We start from the raw sequence: 15,620 nt of genomic DNA, 5'->3' as shown, positions 1-15,620 counted from the left end.
TATTATCTTAGGTCAAAACACACCATCTTTTTATTAAACAAATTTGAGTGTCATCAATTTGAGTCGTGGCTTGTCCGAAAGCCAGACCAGTTTAGAACCACTGATTTACAGACACACATTTTACATACACACATTTACCTGAATATTATGAAAAATCACATCCATGACTGTGACTACTGTTCCAGATTCAGCTGCTCCTCTACTTCATGCAACAGGATGAGCAGCTCAACAGTCTAAGGTGCATTTTTTTTTTCTTTTCTTTTCTTCTTCTTATCACTCCCAGGCCATCAGTAGCTTGTTGAATGGCACAAAGGCACCATGGCCAGGCTTGCTGTATGTGACAGAGACAAAAAAAAGAAGAAAATACTTTGAACATGCTTAGACATCTGTTAAAAAAAAAAAAATCTAAATCTCCCACTATCAATGAAGAAAAATGGAAAGTAGCTTCCATATATTTACACTTTGTCCTTTTTGTTGTGGGAGTTGTGAGTATTTATAGGTTATTATGACAGTATTTTACTGATACAACCCACTTGAGATTAAATTGGTCTGTATGTGGAACCTGAAATAATATGATTAATATCTTCAGTGTAATTTTTGCATTTCACAAATTCATCCTGGGGGCCAGACTGGACCCTTTGGCGGGCTGGATTTGGTCCCCTGGGCCGCATGTTTGAGGTCTTTGGTCTAAACTGTAGCTTAGTTGAGAATTTCTTTGTAAGTATGTTTTGGTTACATTAAACAATATATCAAGATAACGTAAGAGTGTATTTATCCCAAAGTGGGAAAATTCAAGGGTCACAGCAGCATTTACTGTAAAGTGAGCTTAAAAAATACTAGAAAACACAAAGGCACAACAATTAAGAGTTGGAGTCATTTAGGGGCAAATAATGTGGCTTTAACAAGTGTTCAGAGAACGCAAACCTCTGCCAAGCACCCCGAACAGTGTGCATGTGTGGATCGACTATTTCTTTTTAAATTAAACAGTTTCAAGGTTGTTCCATACAGCAGAAATGTTGAAGCTTGGTACCAGTCATGTGTATGTCAAGTTACATTAAATTCCAATCAATATTTCTTGAGTTATAATGAAAAATGTGTCGTAAATAAGATTTCCAATGTTAAATTGAAATGTCCACAGAGTCCACATTCCACAGTGGATATGGACATTTTGGGCCAGATACAAGATATTGTTATAAGCTATGGATGTATCAAATCAGAGGCTAATCAGAGTCGTTTTGAATTTTTTATGAATTTTCAAAAATTGCTCAATGATGAGAGATAGGAAAATTTGAGATTTTGTGACCTTCTGTGACCTTGAACTTTGACCTACTTGGCCCAAAATGTAATGGGTTCATCCCAGGGCCTTGGCCTATCTGTGGGGAAAATTTGTAAAAGGTGGTTGTAATAGTTTTCCTGTAAAGTTGACAACAAACAAACAAACAAACAAACAAACAAACAAACAAACAAACAAACAAAGCAAAGTGATCACAATCCTTCTGGTGGAGGTAATTAAAGACTGAATAACTGTCCACTGCAGTTAAGTCATCCATGAAAGGGTTAAAGAGTTTTGATTCTGATTCTGATAATGTTTTGGGAAGAAATAAGTCACCATTATGCTATGACAGTTGTCTTTAACAGTAGCTGATACTTGGAGTACCCATGGAGTCAGTGACCCTTGATTGTAAAATATTATGCATTTTTCAACATCATAGAACATAGAACAAACCCACGGTCCCTCACAGCTACCCCAGATAACAGAAAATAAATTAAATAATTTGTTTTGAAAAATAGTAAATTAATGATGTAAAATCAGTTAATTAAAAAGAAAAATGGTAAGAAATAAAAAAATATAGAGAGAGAAAAATAATGATAATAAATAAATAAACACATGAAAGAATAAGGTCATGTACACTGTGTAAAATCTGATTTAGACCTCAGTACATCAAAAACACATCTAACTGTTACCATTCAAAGTAGCTCTGTCCCCTGTGGCTCCCATCATGTAACCCATGTTCAGGTGTCTGCACTTCAATCCCAAGGTGGAGCTCTTCCTCCCCCTGCAGGTGGCCTATGAAACGAATGGTTCCTGTGCTAATGCGTCCAGACGGCAGCATGATCCGGACCCGGTGACCCAGCTGCAAGTCCATGGGGGAGTGCGGGACAAAAACCCGGTGGGGCCCGTGGGTTGTCCTCCATGATCTCACACTGGATGAACAGAGGATTCAGTCAGACTGAGAGGACTGTGGACTTCACAGAGACATTATTATGTAGAGTGTCATTCTATTACTGTACAAAGAGACCTAATAAATATATGCAATGTACTTTTAGCAAATATTAAGTTAGATAGGAACATATTTAAAGCATATTATTATTACTGATTAGGTAGACTCTACTGAAAGAGTCAGTTACTTTAGATCAGTGACTTCAATCATTTGGATTTTCCACCTGATTTTGTTGCCTTAAAGAGTAAAAAGTGTTTGCTGCTTTTGTGTGTAAAATCTGCATGGTTTGCATACATTGCATTCAATTACTCTAAACTGTTTACACCATGTATACTTATCTTGCACATAAAGTGTTATAGAGAAGAAATAAAATGTGAAAGCAAAATTTTAATCTATTCTCTAGGTTTAAATGTCTTGAAAGAGGATTAAACAGCACTGAAACATTTAAGTAAATCTGAGGAATTTAGTAGATCTAAATTCTAAATTGTTTTTTGAAAAAAGGTTAGTAAATTTTATTAAATTAAGGGCACATTTTAAGTTTGATCTTGTCAAATATAATTACATTAACTCTTTCATGCACAAATTATGAGAAACATAATCAAAATTTTTTCCTGAGTGTTTTTATTCCTCTTTAGGCATGAAAAAAACAATGCAATTGAAAATTTGCTTTTGGAAAAAAAAAAAAGATAAATAAATAAAATAAAAATAATTTTAAAAATGTAAAAAAAAAACATTAAAAAAAAATAATAATGAAAACAATTTCTTATGAACCTATTTCTCATAAAGTGGCAAAAATGTGCACTCAGCTGGACACCACACGTTTAATTTTTAATGCACAGAAACATGTATTTACTGATAAATTGTGTGAAAACTATGGGGAGGGCTTGTGATTCTGGGGGTTTATGCTCAGGAGAGATCTACATAATGATACCAATTCATGTCAGAAAAGGTATGGAGTGTCTTAAAACTTTAGTAAAGGTATGTCTAAAAAAAAAAAAAAAAAAAAAAAACAACGAAAAGAAAAACAAAAATCTATGAATATACAAGAGAACAGCTGTAGAATAACTGTCCACTGGAGTGACCACTGCGCATGAAAGGGTTAAATATTTACGTTGATCTGATTTCATATGATTATCTTAGTTGAATATAAAATATATTTCAATTACCATTTCAAAACTTTCAACTCAGTAATTGTATGTGTCACTTTGTTGCTATCTTTGTTTTTTTATAGGAAGCTCATTCCTCAGTTTTTGAGTCCTTCAAGTGTTGAGTATGGAGAATGAAAGGCTATGAAGTGAAGCCAAAAACACCAGTGTATTGGATTGTGCAGATTTAAAGTGAATCTTTATATTGACGGTGCAATGGATTTATGTGACCACTAAAGGGAGTAGTGAGTCATTCTGCTGGTCTCCCATGGTGATGAAAAGCAACACCACAGAGCCTTAGACCAAAGCATCAGAAAGTGATGAGATGAGAACCACCAAGAAACAACTTCTAATGTGAAAAAAGTGATAAAAGCTTGAAGCACTGTTGTTGTTTTCACCACTGGACACAGCTCTAAATGAAAGAATGGAGTTTGATACTGAAATCTTCTATGCAGGCGAATTTGATCACATGGCTTATGACGGTATAGAGTTTTTACCCCGCCCTCCAAAGGGGAGGCAAGGGGTATTGTTTTTGGTTCAATTTGTCTCTTTGTTTGTTTCTCAATTTCTTTGTTTGTTAACACTCTAACAGCAAAACTATTGGTTGAATTCATACCAAATTGGGTTTATAGATTACCAGTGACCCAGAATAGATGTCATTACATTTTGGGAAAAGTAGGTCCAAGTTCAAATTTTTCTTTTTTTTCCCATTTACTTATAAGGAGCATAATTTCACATGTCTATAAAAACATCAATTTTGTTTCAATTTACTTCAAACTTGGCACATATATAGAGGCAATTGATATGCTGACGTCACCACATGCATAGACATGATGACATCAGCTGGATCGATGCCAAAGTAAACTACAATACGTGTGAGGGGCGGGGTTTGTTGTGCCTGGCACCACTTGTTATGGCATGTTATTATCTTTGCTAAATTGCCGTATGTTGATCCATGGTTCAGACTAAACTGTGACAGTTCTGACCTTGTTTGGACGATTCCAAACAGATCTTTCGTGCAGCTATTGACGACACAAATTGTATAGAAAACAGGTGATTTATGGTTTTACTGTGGCTGTTTTCTGCCTAAAACAGAGCTAAGCTAACAAAGCTATAATGTAAACTATCAGCTGATGCAAGCACATGAAGATTATAAGACAGTGTTATTTTGTACAACTGTCAAATAAACAGCTATGACTTCTAATTTGAAGAAAACTTGATGACACTATAATACAGATGTGTGTAAACAATGAGCTTTATACTTTATTCAGTGAGTGTTGCAGTCTGTGGATACATAGAGTTGATTTGTTGGTGCTTTTGGTATTTTAAGTGCGTTCTAGTGACTTCTATGTGACTTCACCTGCCGTTGAGAGTTTGGAAACTCAATAGACCACTGCCACGTGACATCAGGGGTCATGTGATTTATGTTTACACGGCCATATTGGAAGGCGACCTAAAGGTTACAAAGAGGAGTGCCAGGCTTGTTAGACAGATAATTGTACTTGATAATTGTAGTCATGATTAACTTTTAACCTTTGAACCTAATAGGCTTTTCAAACACAGTGGGACATGGTGAAAAGAAGTCTTTCTACAGGATCCCCTTTGTTTTAACCAACCAGGGAGAAAAATATAAGGAACTCAGAGCCCAGAGACAGAGTACCAAGTATGGTAGTAGGCCTATGGTCACCTGTCGAATGTATATTATGTATAACCATTAAAAGTGGTGAACAATGGGGATGGTACAGGTTATCCACAGTTTGGTACATATTGCCGTTCTTGGGGCCGGCTGGGGCCAGACTCGGAGTCCGAGCTGAGAATACCATATATAAACGATAAACTGTCACTAATACCCCGTTTAAGATATCTTATCACCAATCAAACAGTAGCTACACACACAGTCTGTCACTCTGTTGCCTCCACTCTTGTCTTCCAATATGGTGGCGTATCTGTTTACTTCCGGTATTGATGACGTAAGTGGCAGCGGTCTATACTAAATGGAACCACTTTAAACCAGTGTAATGTATGGGCTGTACCTGGCTGCTGAAGATGAGGAGGTAAATCTTGAGCTCAGTGCTGAGGAGGCTGAAAACTGGCTGCCAGATAAACTGCTCGCACAAGTGTCGTCTCTTAATGAGGATGCTTCTGACCCTCTGTGCTGGTACCTCAGTCCTGAAAGACCACCTGTTATTTGGACAATAGCACCTGACACTGTTGAACACAAAAACATGACAGATATACAATAAACAAAGCTCATTTTCTGTCATTTACTTGAGCATTCCTCATATGTGTCTCCGTTGTCCACTGGTGATTCGCTGTCACATTTACCAGCTTTCCCTAGCGTTCCTCCCTCTGAGGCCAGCTGCAGAAAGAAGACGAGGCAACATTAACGAAGTGATGTACACACTATCAAACACAAACCCACACACCTTCACACCCGATTGCACAAACACACCTGATTGCATATCTCTTCCTGTTTTCTTTGTAGCTCTGCAAATCTCCTTTCCCATGAAGCTCTTTCACAGGCTACCCTGGTCTTCAGGGACAGTATCTCTTTCTCAGTTTTGGTCAGTCTTTTCTGCAGGGCAGCTGTACGGTCAGGGCTACCTGGGATGGCAGCAATCGCTTTACTTTCTGACCCTGCAAGATGAGACACAAAAATCATTTTATCATCACATTACTATTGGAACAGTTGGTAAAAATGTACTGCAGGCTTTCAGTGAGTTACAGAAAATACCTCTGGCTTTATAAAGTGTAAAAGCAGCATGTTATTGGCTTATTTTTAACCCCAGGAGACTTAATAGATAATCTTTTATTTCGTAGTTGAGTGGGATGGTTGGATTTAATAGCATTTCTATGAAGGAACAATGCACAGTAAAAGCTCAATATGTAAGAGTTGTATGTGCTTATATGAAGTGTGCATTGGACTGAGTGTGTGTTACTAGTAACTGTCTCAGTTGCCTATATGTATGATAAGAGCATATATATATATATATATATATATATATATATATATACAGCATACAAGTGGCTCTGTTGTGCTTCTCACCATTGGCACCACTGTGCAACACTAGCAACCATTTGCTTAAAAATGGAGTCAGCTAATGTCAACAAAAACCAAATCCCAATACAACACAGACAAGACGCAACATAGACACACAAAAGAACACACTAAGGTTGTAATAGTTTTGGACTTTTTATTATAGCTTAGTTTTATTTAGTTTTGACTTTTATTTCTTTTATTTCTTTTAATTTTTTGCCAGCATTGGTCTGTCTGTCTGTCTGTCTGTCTGTGTGCAAGATAACTCAAAAGGTTATGGACAGATTTGGATGAAAATTTCAGGAAATGTTGATACTGGCACAAGGAACAAATGATTAAATTTTGGTGGTGATCGGGAGTGGGGGGGTGGGGGGAACCATGGGGGCCCACTGATCTGCCTTGGCTGTCTTGTCTGCGCTTTCCGAGTGCTTTTCTAGAAAAGAGACCACAGATCTCCACCAAGGCAGATCAGTGGGCCCCCGTGCTCCTGCAACCCCCACCCCCGATCACCACCAAAATTTAATCATTTGTTCCTTGCGCCAGTATCAACATTTCCTGAAATTTTCATCCAAATCTGTCCATAACTTTTTGATTTATCTTGCACACGGACAGACAGATGGACAGACAAACATTGGGGGGGGGCACTGATCTGCCTTGGCAGAGGTCTGCGCTCTTCGAGTGCTTCTAATTTTTATTAGTTTTCATTTTTTTCTAAATGCTTAGTTTTAGTTTAGTTTAAGTATTATTTTTAGTTTTTTCATATCTATTATCTTCCTCACTGTCTTATTCATAGCAATCCCATACAGGACTCTGCTGCTTTCTCCCAATTTTAGTCTCCATGTTGCCCGGTAGAGTGGGGACGAGAAGAAGACTCTAAACAACAAGTGATGAGATGTGACGGACCGTGAAGTGCCGTATGGTGCCGCCAGTTAAAATAGCTCGAGCGAAATAAACCGATTTCATATCAATCCGACATTGTCAAAGACGAAAACTAAGGGAATTTTATCCTTGATTTTATACGTTTCAGTTAGTTTTGTAAGCACACAATACATTTTCAGGGAGTTATCATCCTTTCTTTTTCTTTTTTTAAATATTTTTTTTATTGATTTTCCATTTTAATGAACATACGATCATAAACACAACAATATAACACCCCAACCTAACAAAAACCCCTCACCCTCCAACCCCCCACCCTCACCCTAGATGACAACTCGGTAATCCATTGACCAGAGGTAGGTCCCTGAATCTCCTTCCATTTTAAGGCAATTACATGTTTAGCTATCATTTTTTCTTTTAATTATAGTTTTTATTTATTTCAGTTAACGAAAATGTTTTTTTCAATTCTACTTTTTGTCATTTCGTTAGTTTTGTTAACGATAATAACCTTGGAACACACACACACACACACACATGAATTATATTGAACCTTTAAATACACAGGATTTAGTGTCTGCTTGTAGGGGTTACACATTAGCATTAGAATATATTCCCATTCATTTCATTTTGATGTAATAGTTAAAAGTAGCATTAAGCATTAAATGCTAATGCTAACTTTAATAAACAAGGGCAACCAAACTGGGGTACATGGGATAGAATTAAATATTTCTCCGGACTTGAACATCGTTGGAAACATGCAACATAATGTGAGCACACTAACATAAGCCTACACATCTTGGCAATGTCAAATTTAATAGTGGGAACTGATATTCAGGTAAATGTCATTTACATCAGCAGTGATCATTGTGGCTACAAGATCCGTAACCGGAAACTGGATCGGTACCCTACAGAGAAACACGTCTACATCCTGTCACGTATTTTGTTTTTCATGCACTATGCACGACAGTTTGCCAATATTTAAATTTTAGAAGCGTAAATCAGCATTGTTTAAGCAAAAAGATCAGTTTATTATTGAGAGTATTTTCTTGTCTGTTACTTTTCCAACATACTTACTTCATCTTCAGAAGTGGATCCTGGTTGTCCATGAAACTTAATGCAAATTGTTCTTTAACATTTGGCTGCCCTGCCAGTTTGTCTGCTCAAAATTAATAGTGTTTAACCCTTTCATCCATAATGATTACTACAGTGGACAGCTGTTCAAAGCTGGTCTCTTGCATATTTATGGTTTTTGATGTTTTATTTCCATATCAGCCAACACAGTGGATACTTATGCATCATCCCATACACTGTAATTCCTACCATTACTGTAAATTTACTGCTCTACATTAACCTGATCTGCAGTAACATGTTTGAGTTTAAAAAAAAATTGCTAATTGTTATAAGACTGTAATTAACTGTTTTGCATTTTTTAAACAATTTTTTTTTTTTTTTTGCATACTATCTCCATGCAGGTATGTTAAAATGTGAGAAAACATCAGATTAGCAGCATTAAACATGTTTTTATTTCATAGTTTTCACGCAGTATTTCAGTAAATACATGTTTCTTTGCTTCTAAAATTAAACACGTTGTATCCAACTGAGTGGATATTTTTGTAACTCCATGAAAAATAGGTTCATAAAAATGTTTCTTTTTTTTTCATGCCTAAGGAGGAATAAAAACACTCAGGAAAAAAAAAAAATCTTCATTAATGTTTTCATAATTCATGCATGAAAAGGTTAAAAGACTACACAATTTCTATGGAGTTTGAACAGTTTTTTTTACTATATCATCATGCAAAGAAATCACACACAGCTTCTCGGTATTGATCAAAACAAGATACTGCAGTCTGGCCCACCACCTAGAGCAGGAGAAGACTGTAGCCTGAGTTTTTCCTACAGAACCTACAGAAACTGGCGTAAATTTCATGAAATGGTGGCATGTTATTTTTATATATTATTGTTATTTTAACAGTTTAGTTTTTGTTTTCATTAAATCTTTAATCATTATGTTAACAGTTTTTTGTTTTGTTTTGTTTTTCTTAATATACTTTATTTAGAACAGCACAGTGTACTGTATATTAACAGTTATGTATGCGGAATCAGCAGTAAATAACAACAGTGACCGATCTGGTTTCCGGGTATGGATCGGGTAGCCACAATCATTACCAATGTTTTGCATCCAAAAATAATACATTAAAGGCAGATGGGTACAATAACTAAAACAGCCTACATCAAAAGTATACAATACAGATAGAAAGCATATCGGCCTGATCACAATCAAGGTGTACAAGTATATTTGCATCAATTATTAATCAGTATTGCAAAAATATACCCCCAAAACCATTCCCAAAATGTTTCTTTGGCCATCTTATTACTAGTTCTTGCAATCTTCCAAATTTGAAGAAAATTGGATAAAAACTGATGACCCAATGAGCCTGAAAACATGTGCACAATTTTATTGTTACAAGAGAGCAAAATCATTGTATATAATGTATTGTAACACAATAAATAATTACTACTCAACTCCTGTGTCTTTTTTTCTTACAATATACACACATCACATTGCTTTTCGTTTATTGATCCTTTTTGTTGAACAGCTGTTTGATTATCAATTCTTATTTTCAGTATTAAGACAATCAACCATTTTGTTCTGAAAACCCTTCTTTTACAGCCCTTTAATTGTAATAATAAAATGGGAACCTGTTATTTAAGTATTATTATGACTAAATATGCACAACTAGACAGATTTTGGTATGCTCCCTGGCTGCAGAAAATTTGGTAACAATGCGGCAAACGGATGTTTATGTCGAACCACATGTTTTCAGTGGCACATTGTTCACCAAAATTCATGTAGTGTCCGTACACCAGTATACTTCCATCAATAATATCACATATATGCCTTATAGATATATTGTTATAACTTGTTCACAAATGTTTATTTACTCCTGTACCAGGAAGACTTAGTTAAAGATCTAACAGAGATGCGACCATGTGGTAAGACAGATTTCCATTCTAATCTTGTAGAGTCCGTACACCATATTCAAAATATATGGGTCTAATTTTATTGTTTCTGTCAATATATGGAATTTTTCAGCACGCATGCTTTGGACACGACATCTATGCAATAAACAATGAATGATTATCCTGAGTGCTGAAACATTTGTATATCTTTGCAGGCATTAAATATGGAGGCTATTAGGCTGGAGTGTCCGTACACAAAATAATTTTTGATTTGACAGGGGTACAAACCTGTGAAATTTTTAGTAGACACCATAAAACAAAAATATTTTGGATTTTAAAAGAGAAATATCAGACAAGTAAAATGGCTTGTCTGATTTTTTGATAGAGCATTATTATTTTTTTATCTATATGTGCACCCTTTCTGGTACCCTTGATTGTGATCAGGCCGTCATACTATTCAGTTGTATTGCCTCAAAATACAGCATAATGTGCTTTTAAATGAGTTGAAAAGTCCGTAAAAATGCAAACTGGAGGCCTTTGGAATAAAACACTCTGATTACAGCAATTTAAGTTGAAAAAAAGGTGTGATTGACTATATTTGTGAGAGTCTTACCTACAACCTGTTTCGGCTGTTGAACAGTGGCGTCTCTAATGCGTTGCTCTCTTGGCAAGAACTGAATTGCATTATATGGACAAATCTGCAATGTGATGTAAACATGACTTTGAGTCACCGTATATACTGTAACAGCCAAACTTATCAACACAGATGAAAACAGACCGACTGCAGACTCACCCAAAGGAACCTGCAGGTGCACAGTATCCCCTTGAATGTCCATGTACACACAGTCCACACACAAGCCATGATGATGGGACATGTTCACCTCACATGTCAGTATTCTGCGATGGAATGACTGGGTATGTGTTAATATTGTTTATTTAGGACAGTTCATGTTGGAATGATGTAAGACAGTCACAATGGAAACAGATCTTCCAGAAAAAATACATTCACAGCGGTGGTCTAAGGATTTTAAAGGCTCAGCTTCTAAGCAGGTGCGTGTTAGCACACAATTGCAAACAACTTAGAAAGAGAGACTTGAGAATGGATGTGGGACACTGACCTTTGCTTAAGTCTCAATGGAAGGATGAGTGGATTCAGTCACACCTAAGGTCATAAGGAAATGCAGCCCTCCATTTGAGCTCAGTGGGCCTCTGTCCGAGTCCACGGCAAATGCCGGTGTAGTGCACAGAGTTCCCCGACCTGCTGCTGTGTAGAGATTGCTGCTGACGACTGCTGGGTAGGTAAATCTTGTCTAATCTTCTTAGTCTCGTTGAACGGTCCAGTTGCATCCAGTCTGCTTAATTTGGTCCACTGAGTCTCATCTATATAAACTGTGAATGAACTTCTACCTCCACTGACACGGAACTCAGAGTGAGAGTCCATCTGTTCTACCTTTTAAAGAACTTACACCTGAAAAGCCAAAATGGATCACAATTGTATTTTTGACTCTCCATTTAATGCATATTTTCTGTCTGCATGTCCCAACCCTTTATTAATGATATATCATAGTTACAGAGTGAAATATCTGAAATAACCCAAATGTTTTCATTGTATGCATAGACTTTATCTTGTAACATCTTGGACATCTTTTGTATAAAGTAAATTTTATACTCATGAATTAGATTGAACTACTAGTACAGGGGTGGGCAATTAATTTTCCTATGGGGCCACATGAGAAACTTTGATAGTTACTAAGGGTCGGATCAATTCACTTGCAGCTCTGCTCAATATAGAGTAAATGAAACAGTACAATGATACAATGAAAATGTGGAGCACAAAATACAACTATCTAAGGAATATTCACAAAAACATTTTCAAATGTGCAAAACCAGCTCCATGTTAACTTTACATGAAAAACCATAAATGCAGCTTTGTTTGTTTCCATATCTCAGTTCCTTTTCTGACTTCAGTGAAGAAATACTTAGAAGTCCATGTCGTGTTAAAATTTCTGCATTCTTAATCAGTCTTTCTTTCTTTTTTTGGCATTAGCTGACATCTTAACGGGCTGAAACTGACCAACAAACCAATAAGCTTTATTATAACCATAAGATTTATGCTGAGAGCAGAAAGTATGTGCAAAAAGACGCTAATTTAGCAGATCCTACTAAATAAAAGCTGTGCCTTTGCATTGGTTGCATCTATTACCATGATGAATATTTGCATTGACTTTTAATTTGCCAGTGACCTCATGCGGGCCAGTCAGGGTCAGCCATCGGGCCGCATGTGGCCTGTGAGCCTTACTTTGCCCAGGTCTGTACTAGCAGGTACAGACAAGATAAGGAGGGTGTGAGCGAATTAGTGACAAAACAATGAGAGTAAAAATAGTTTATCCTGACCCATTTGGAAAGTACAGTTCTTAACAGTTAATCTATTGCAAACATGATGAGAGTTTTTCATAGTCAAAATTAGAACACAACTTCTTCTGTAAAGGATAAAGGATTTAAAGTCAGGAAATGCATATTTATTTTATTTACATTTTTGCCTTTAATTCTTTGAATTTCTCCAAATGTGTGCACAAAATGGGCAAAATGTAATGTGTGTGTGATTATTTTTAACTTTAACCTTTTAATGCATTGTACTTTGATTGTGTTGTGCTTTTATTGTTCTAATTGCATGTTTTAATTGTGATTGTTTTTTGCTACCTGCTATAATCCAGCATATTTACATCTGATGTTGTCTCAATACAGATGTATATTTATGTGTACTGTCTCTATCAATGAATTAATAAACTAGAAGCACTCGGAGAGCGCAGACCTCCGCCAAGGCTGATCAGTGGCCCCCCCCCGTGGGCCCCCCCTCGCCAAGGAGGTTATGTTTTTGCCAGGATTTGTTTGTCTGTCTGTCTGTCTGTTTGTCTGTCCGTTAGTGTGCAACATAACTCAAAAAGTTATGGACAGATTTTGATGAAATTTTCTGGTCTGCGCCCCCCCCCCCCCCCCCCCCCGATCACCACCAAAATTTAATCATTTCTTCCTTATCCCATTTCCAACAAACCCTGAAAATTTCATCAAAATCTGTCCATAACTTTTTGAGTTATGTTGCACACTAACGGACAGACAAACAAACAGACAAAAAACAAACCCTGGCAAAAACATAACCTCCTTGGCGGAGGTAATAAATAAAAATAAATCTGTTTTAAAAATCCTAAGATATTTCAATCCGATTGCACATACAGTTGTTTCAACTAGCATACTCTAACCTCTGTTCATCTTTGCAAAAAAAAAAAGTTTGCTTTTTGTCTTCGAAATCTTAAATGAGCTGAAATCACATAATCAGGCTGCATATTAGCATAGATATTTGTAAGTGTACATAACAAAATATGTTGCTATACTGTTTGGATGATGAAACAGTACATCAGTATCTTTGAACATCTAACTTTATGTGCAGTGTCTACATATTTCTTGCATTTACAGTTTTTTTTCTGTCTCAAAATCGATGTTTAAGCTTTTGTTCAAGTGAAACCATTGTCATGTGTATAATTTTGACAAAATCAAGTGTATAGAATAGCATTTTTTTTCAGCTGATTACAGAGTAAGTACACAGTGTACAGAGTCTTTGGTTTCAAATTAAGCTGGGCATTCAGAGAAAATTGAGCCTTCAGGTAATCCAGTACATTGGATATTGTTGTGTCTGAATAGGCATATAAATATACCTGTTACACCATCAGCCTCTGTATAGACGAGCTGTATATGCTGCATGCATTTTAAGAGACAGAAAAACACTATTAGTGATCCAGGGTTGTGTCCTCACACGTATAACTGAGGTAAACAAACAAGAAACTGGAATATAAATTTGCAAGCTTACAGTTATGTCTGGATTTTGTAGGTTTACAGATGCTAATTTGGCTATGAGTTCCACCATGCAAAGCTGTAATACAATAGTATATTTGACATATATTACATTTTTAGATCAACTTGCAAATTTTTAAGATGAATTTGGATAAAAGAACGTGCAATAGAAGGAAGAGGTTATGGTTCCTTGGCAATATAACATGTCACAAAATGCCACACACACTTTGACTGGTGTGTTTTTCATTCCAATAACTGATACTGTACAGATGCAGCATTTGATTACAACTTCAGTTTTAGGACAGGACAGCTCATATACCACTTTGAAACACATCATGTTTCATTACAATTATAATTCAAAACTAACTGACAGGTTTAGATATAGTAATGAAAAAGTCACATTTATATATTAAACAAAACAAGTCATAGGAGTTGAAAAGTTGCACGCGTTTCATGCAGTTGTGATGAAGAAGGAGGGACTCCTGTCACCTGAATTGTGCAAGTGCCTTTCGTGTCGTGCCCAAGAATTCTAGTTTCTTTAGGCCACAAAGAGGTAATTGTAGTCAGTGGGGGCTTTATGGCCTGGCAGAGAGAGGGGGTCTGATTTCACATTGTGTTGAACAGAAACCAAGAGGTTCCCTATACAACTGTCCTGCACCAGGAAATGAAATCTCATCTGCACACGAGCTAGAAAAAGACTTAATCCACTGAGATATTTTAGCAAATCTGTAATTGCAGGGAATGGAGTTTTAGTTAACCTTTGGTGGACTCAGCCCAGGACTGCAATGAACTGTAACATGATACAAGTCTTTTATGATGAAGTGACACACTGGGAAGTGGTACAAGGATATTTTAATAGCAGAACACACTATTTATTCACCAATTCACAGGTATTTTCCTTCACCCGGAGATCCAAAGCATACTGACCCCAACATTTATTTTTATTATTATTATTATTATTATTATTATTATTATTATTATTATTATTATTATTATTATTATTATTATTATTTAATGTGTTTTGGGCACATAGACATGTACCATTTCTACCTTCTGAATGTGTCAGTAACCTCTAATACCAGACAAATGCCACTTTCTAGAGTAAGTATTCTGTATTTACTCATTCATTCCAATGTCCTAAGCCAGAATCCAACTGTGTTCCTTGTCAACAAATACACAAACACAGGCAGTAACAGGGAGTCTTTGTCTGGGTCAGCAAGTCATTGTTGAAACGGCAGGAGGGACAGGACAACATTTACTTAAGTGTTGAAGATGGTCATCCAGATGATTGTTGACAGTGAAAACAGTAGTAGGTGAGATGTTAAAAAGTCAAAGAGCAAGTAAAATATGTCTAATATTGTAGATTACATTATAAACCATCTATTATTTCTATCGTTCTAATAGTGGTCCCAGTTCTCACACTTTATTACAGACATTAATTACTTCTTGAGTAAAGCATACTCAGACATATTAAAAAAAATAATAATAATGCCATGACATGACTGACCTGTCTTTGGTTGACTGATGATGCTC

General features: G+C 36.2%; 1 protein-coding gene across 4 annotated transcripts; it reads right to left on the bottom strand.

Annotated features, from left to right (window-relative positions):
* Positions 1 to 264: 264 nt before the first annotated feature.
* LOC115436099 (CAP-Gly domain-containing linker protein 4) lies at positions 265 to 11,536 on the bottom strand. Of its 4 annotated transcripts, none has more exons than XM_030158827.1 (8): positions 11,360 to 11,536; positions 11,035 to 11,177; positions 10,855 to 10,939; positions 5,820 to 6,004; positions 5,636 to 5,726; positions 5,401 to 5,548; positions 1,966 to 2,205; positions 265 to 331 (listed from the first exon to the last, which is right to left on the bottom strand). In XM_030158827.1, the coding sequence occupies exons 2-8, from the start codon at positions 11,101 to 11,103 to the stop codon at positions 274 to 276; spliced, it is 876 nt and encodes a 291-aa protein (XP_030014687.1). In that variant the 5' UTR covers positions 11,104 to 11,177; positions 11,360 to 11,536; the 3' UTR covers positions 265 to 273. The 4 variants fall into 4 exon arrangements, with proteins under 4 accessions (XP_030014687.1, XP_030014688.1, XP_030014686.1 ...); XM_030158828.1 differs by having other exon boundaries at positions 11,035 to 11,152; XM_030158826.1 differs by having other exon boundaries at positions 11,035 to 11,138.
* Positions 11,537 to 15,620: the final 4,084 nt, after the last annotated feature.

Source organism: Sphaeramia orbicularis, chromosome 16 (assembly GCF_902148855.1).
Source record: "Sphaeramia orbicularis chromosome 16, fSphaOr1.1, whole genome shotgun sequence".
NCBI lineage: Eukaryota > Metazoa > Chordata > Actinopteri > Kurtiformes > Apogonidae > Sphaeramia > Sphaeramia orbicularis.
Note: the sequence above shows the minus strand (reverse complement) of the source record. Positions and strands in the feature narration are given on the sequence as shown.

Bases quoted from the DNA above. Each gene is read 5' to 3' on its own strand.
- LOC115436099 (XM_030158827.1), bottom strand. From the start codon at position 11,103: ATGGCTTGTGTGTGGACTGTGTGTACATGGACATTCAAGGGGATACTG. The intron at 5,727-5,819 runs GTGTGTTTGTGC...TTCTTTCTGCAG, and splicing joins AGGAAGAGATATGCAATCAG to CTGGCCTCAGAGGGAGGAAC. The intron at 2,206-5,400 runs GTACAGCCCATA...CTGTTCATCCAG, and splicing joins TCCTCATCTTCAGCAGCCAG to TGTGAGATCATGGAGGACAA.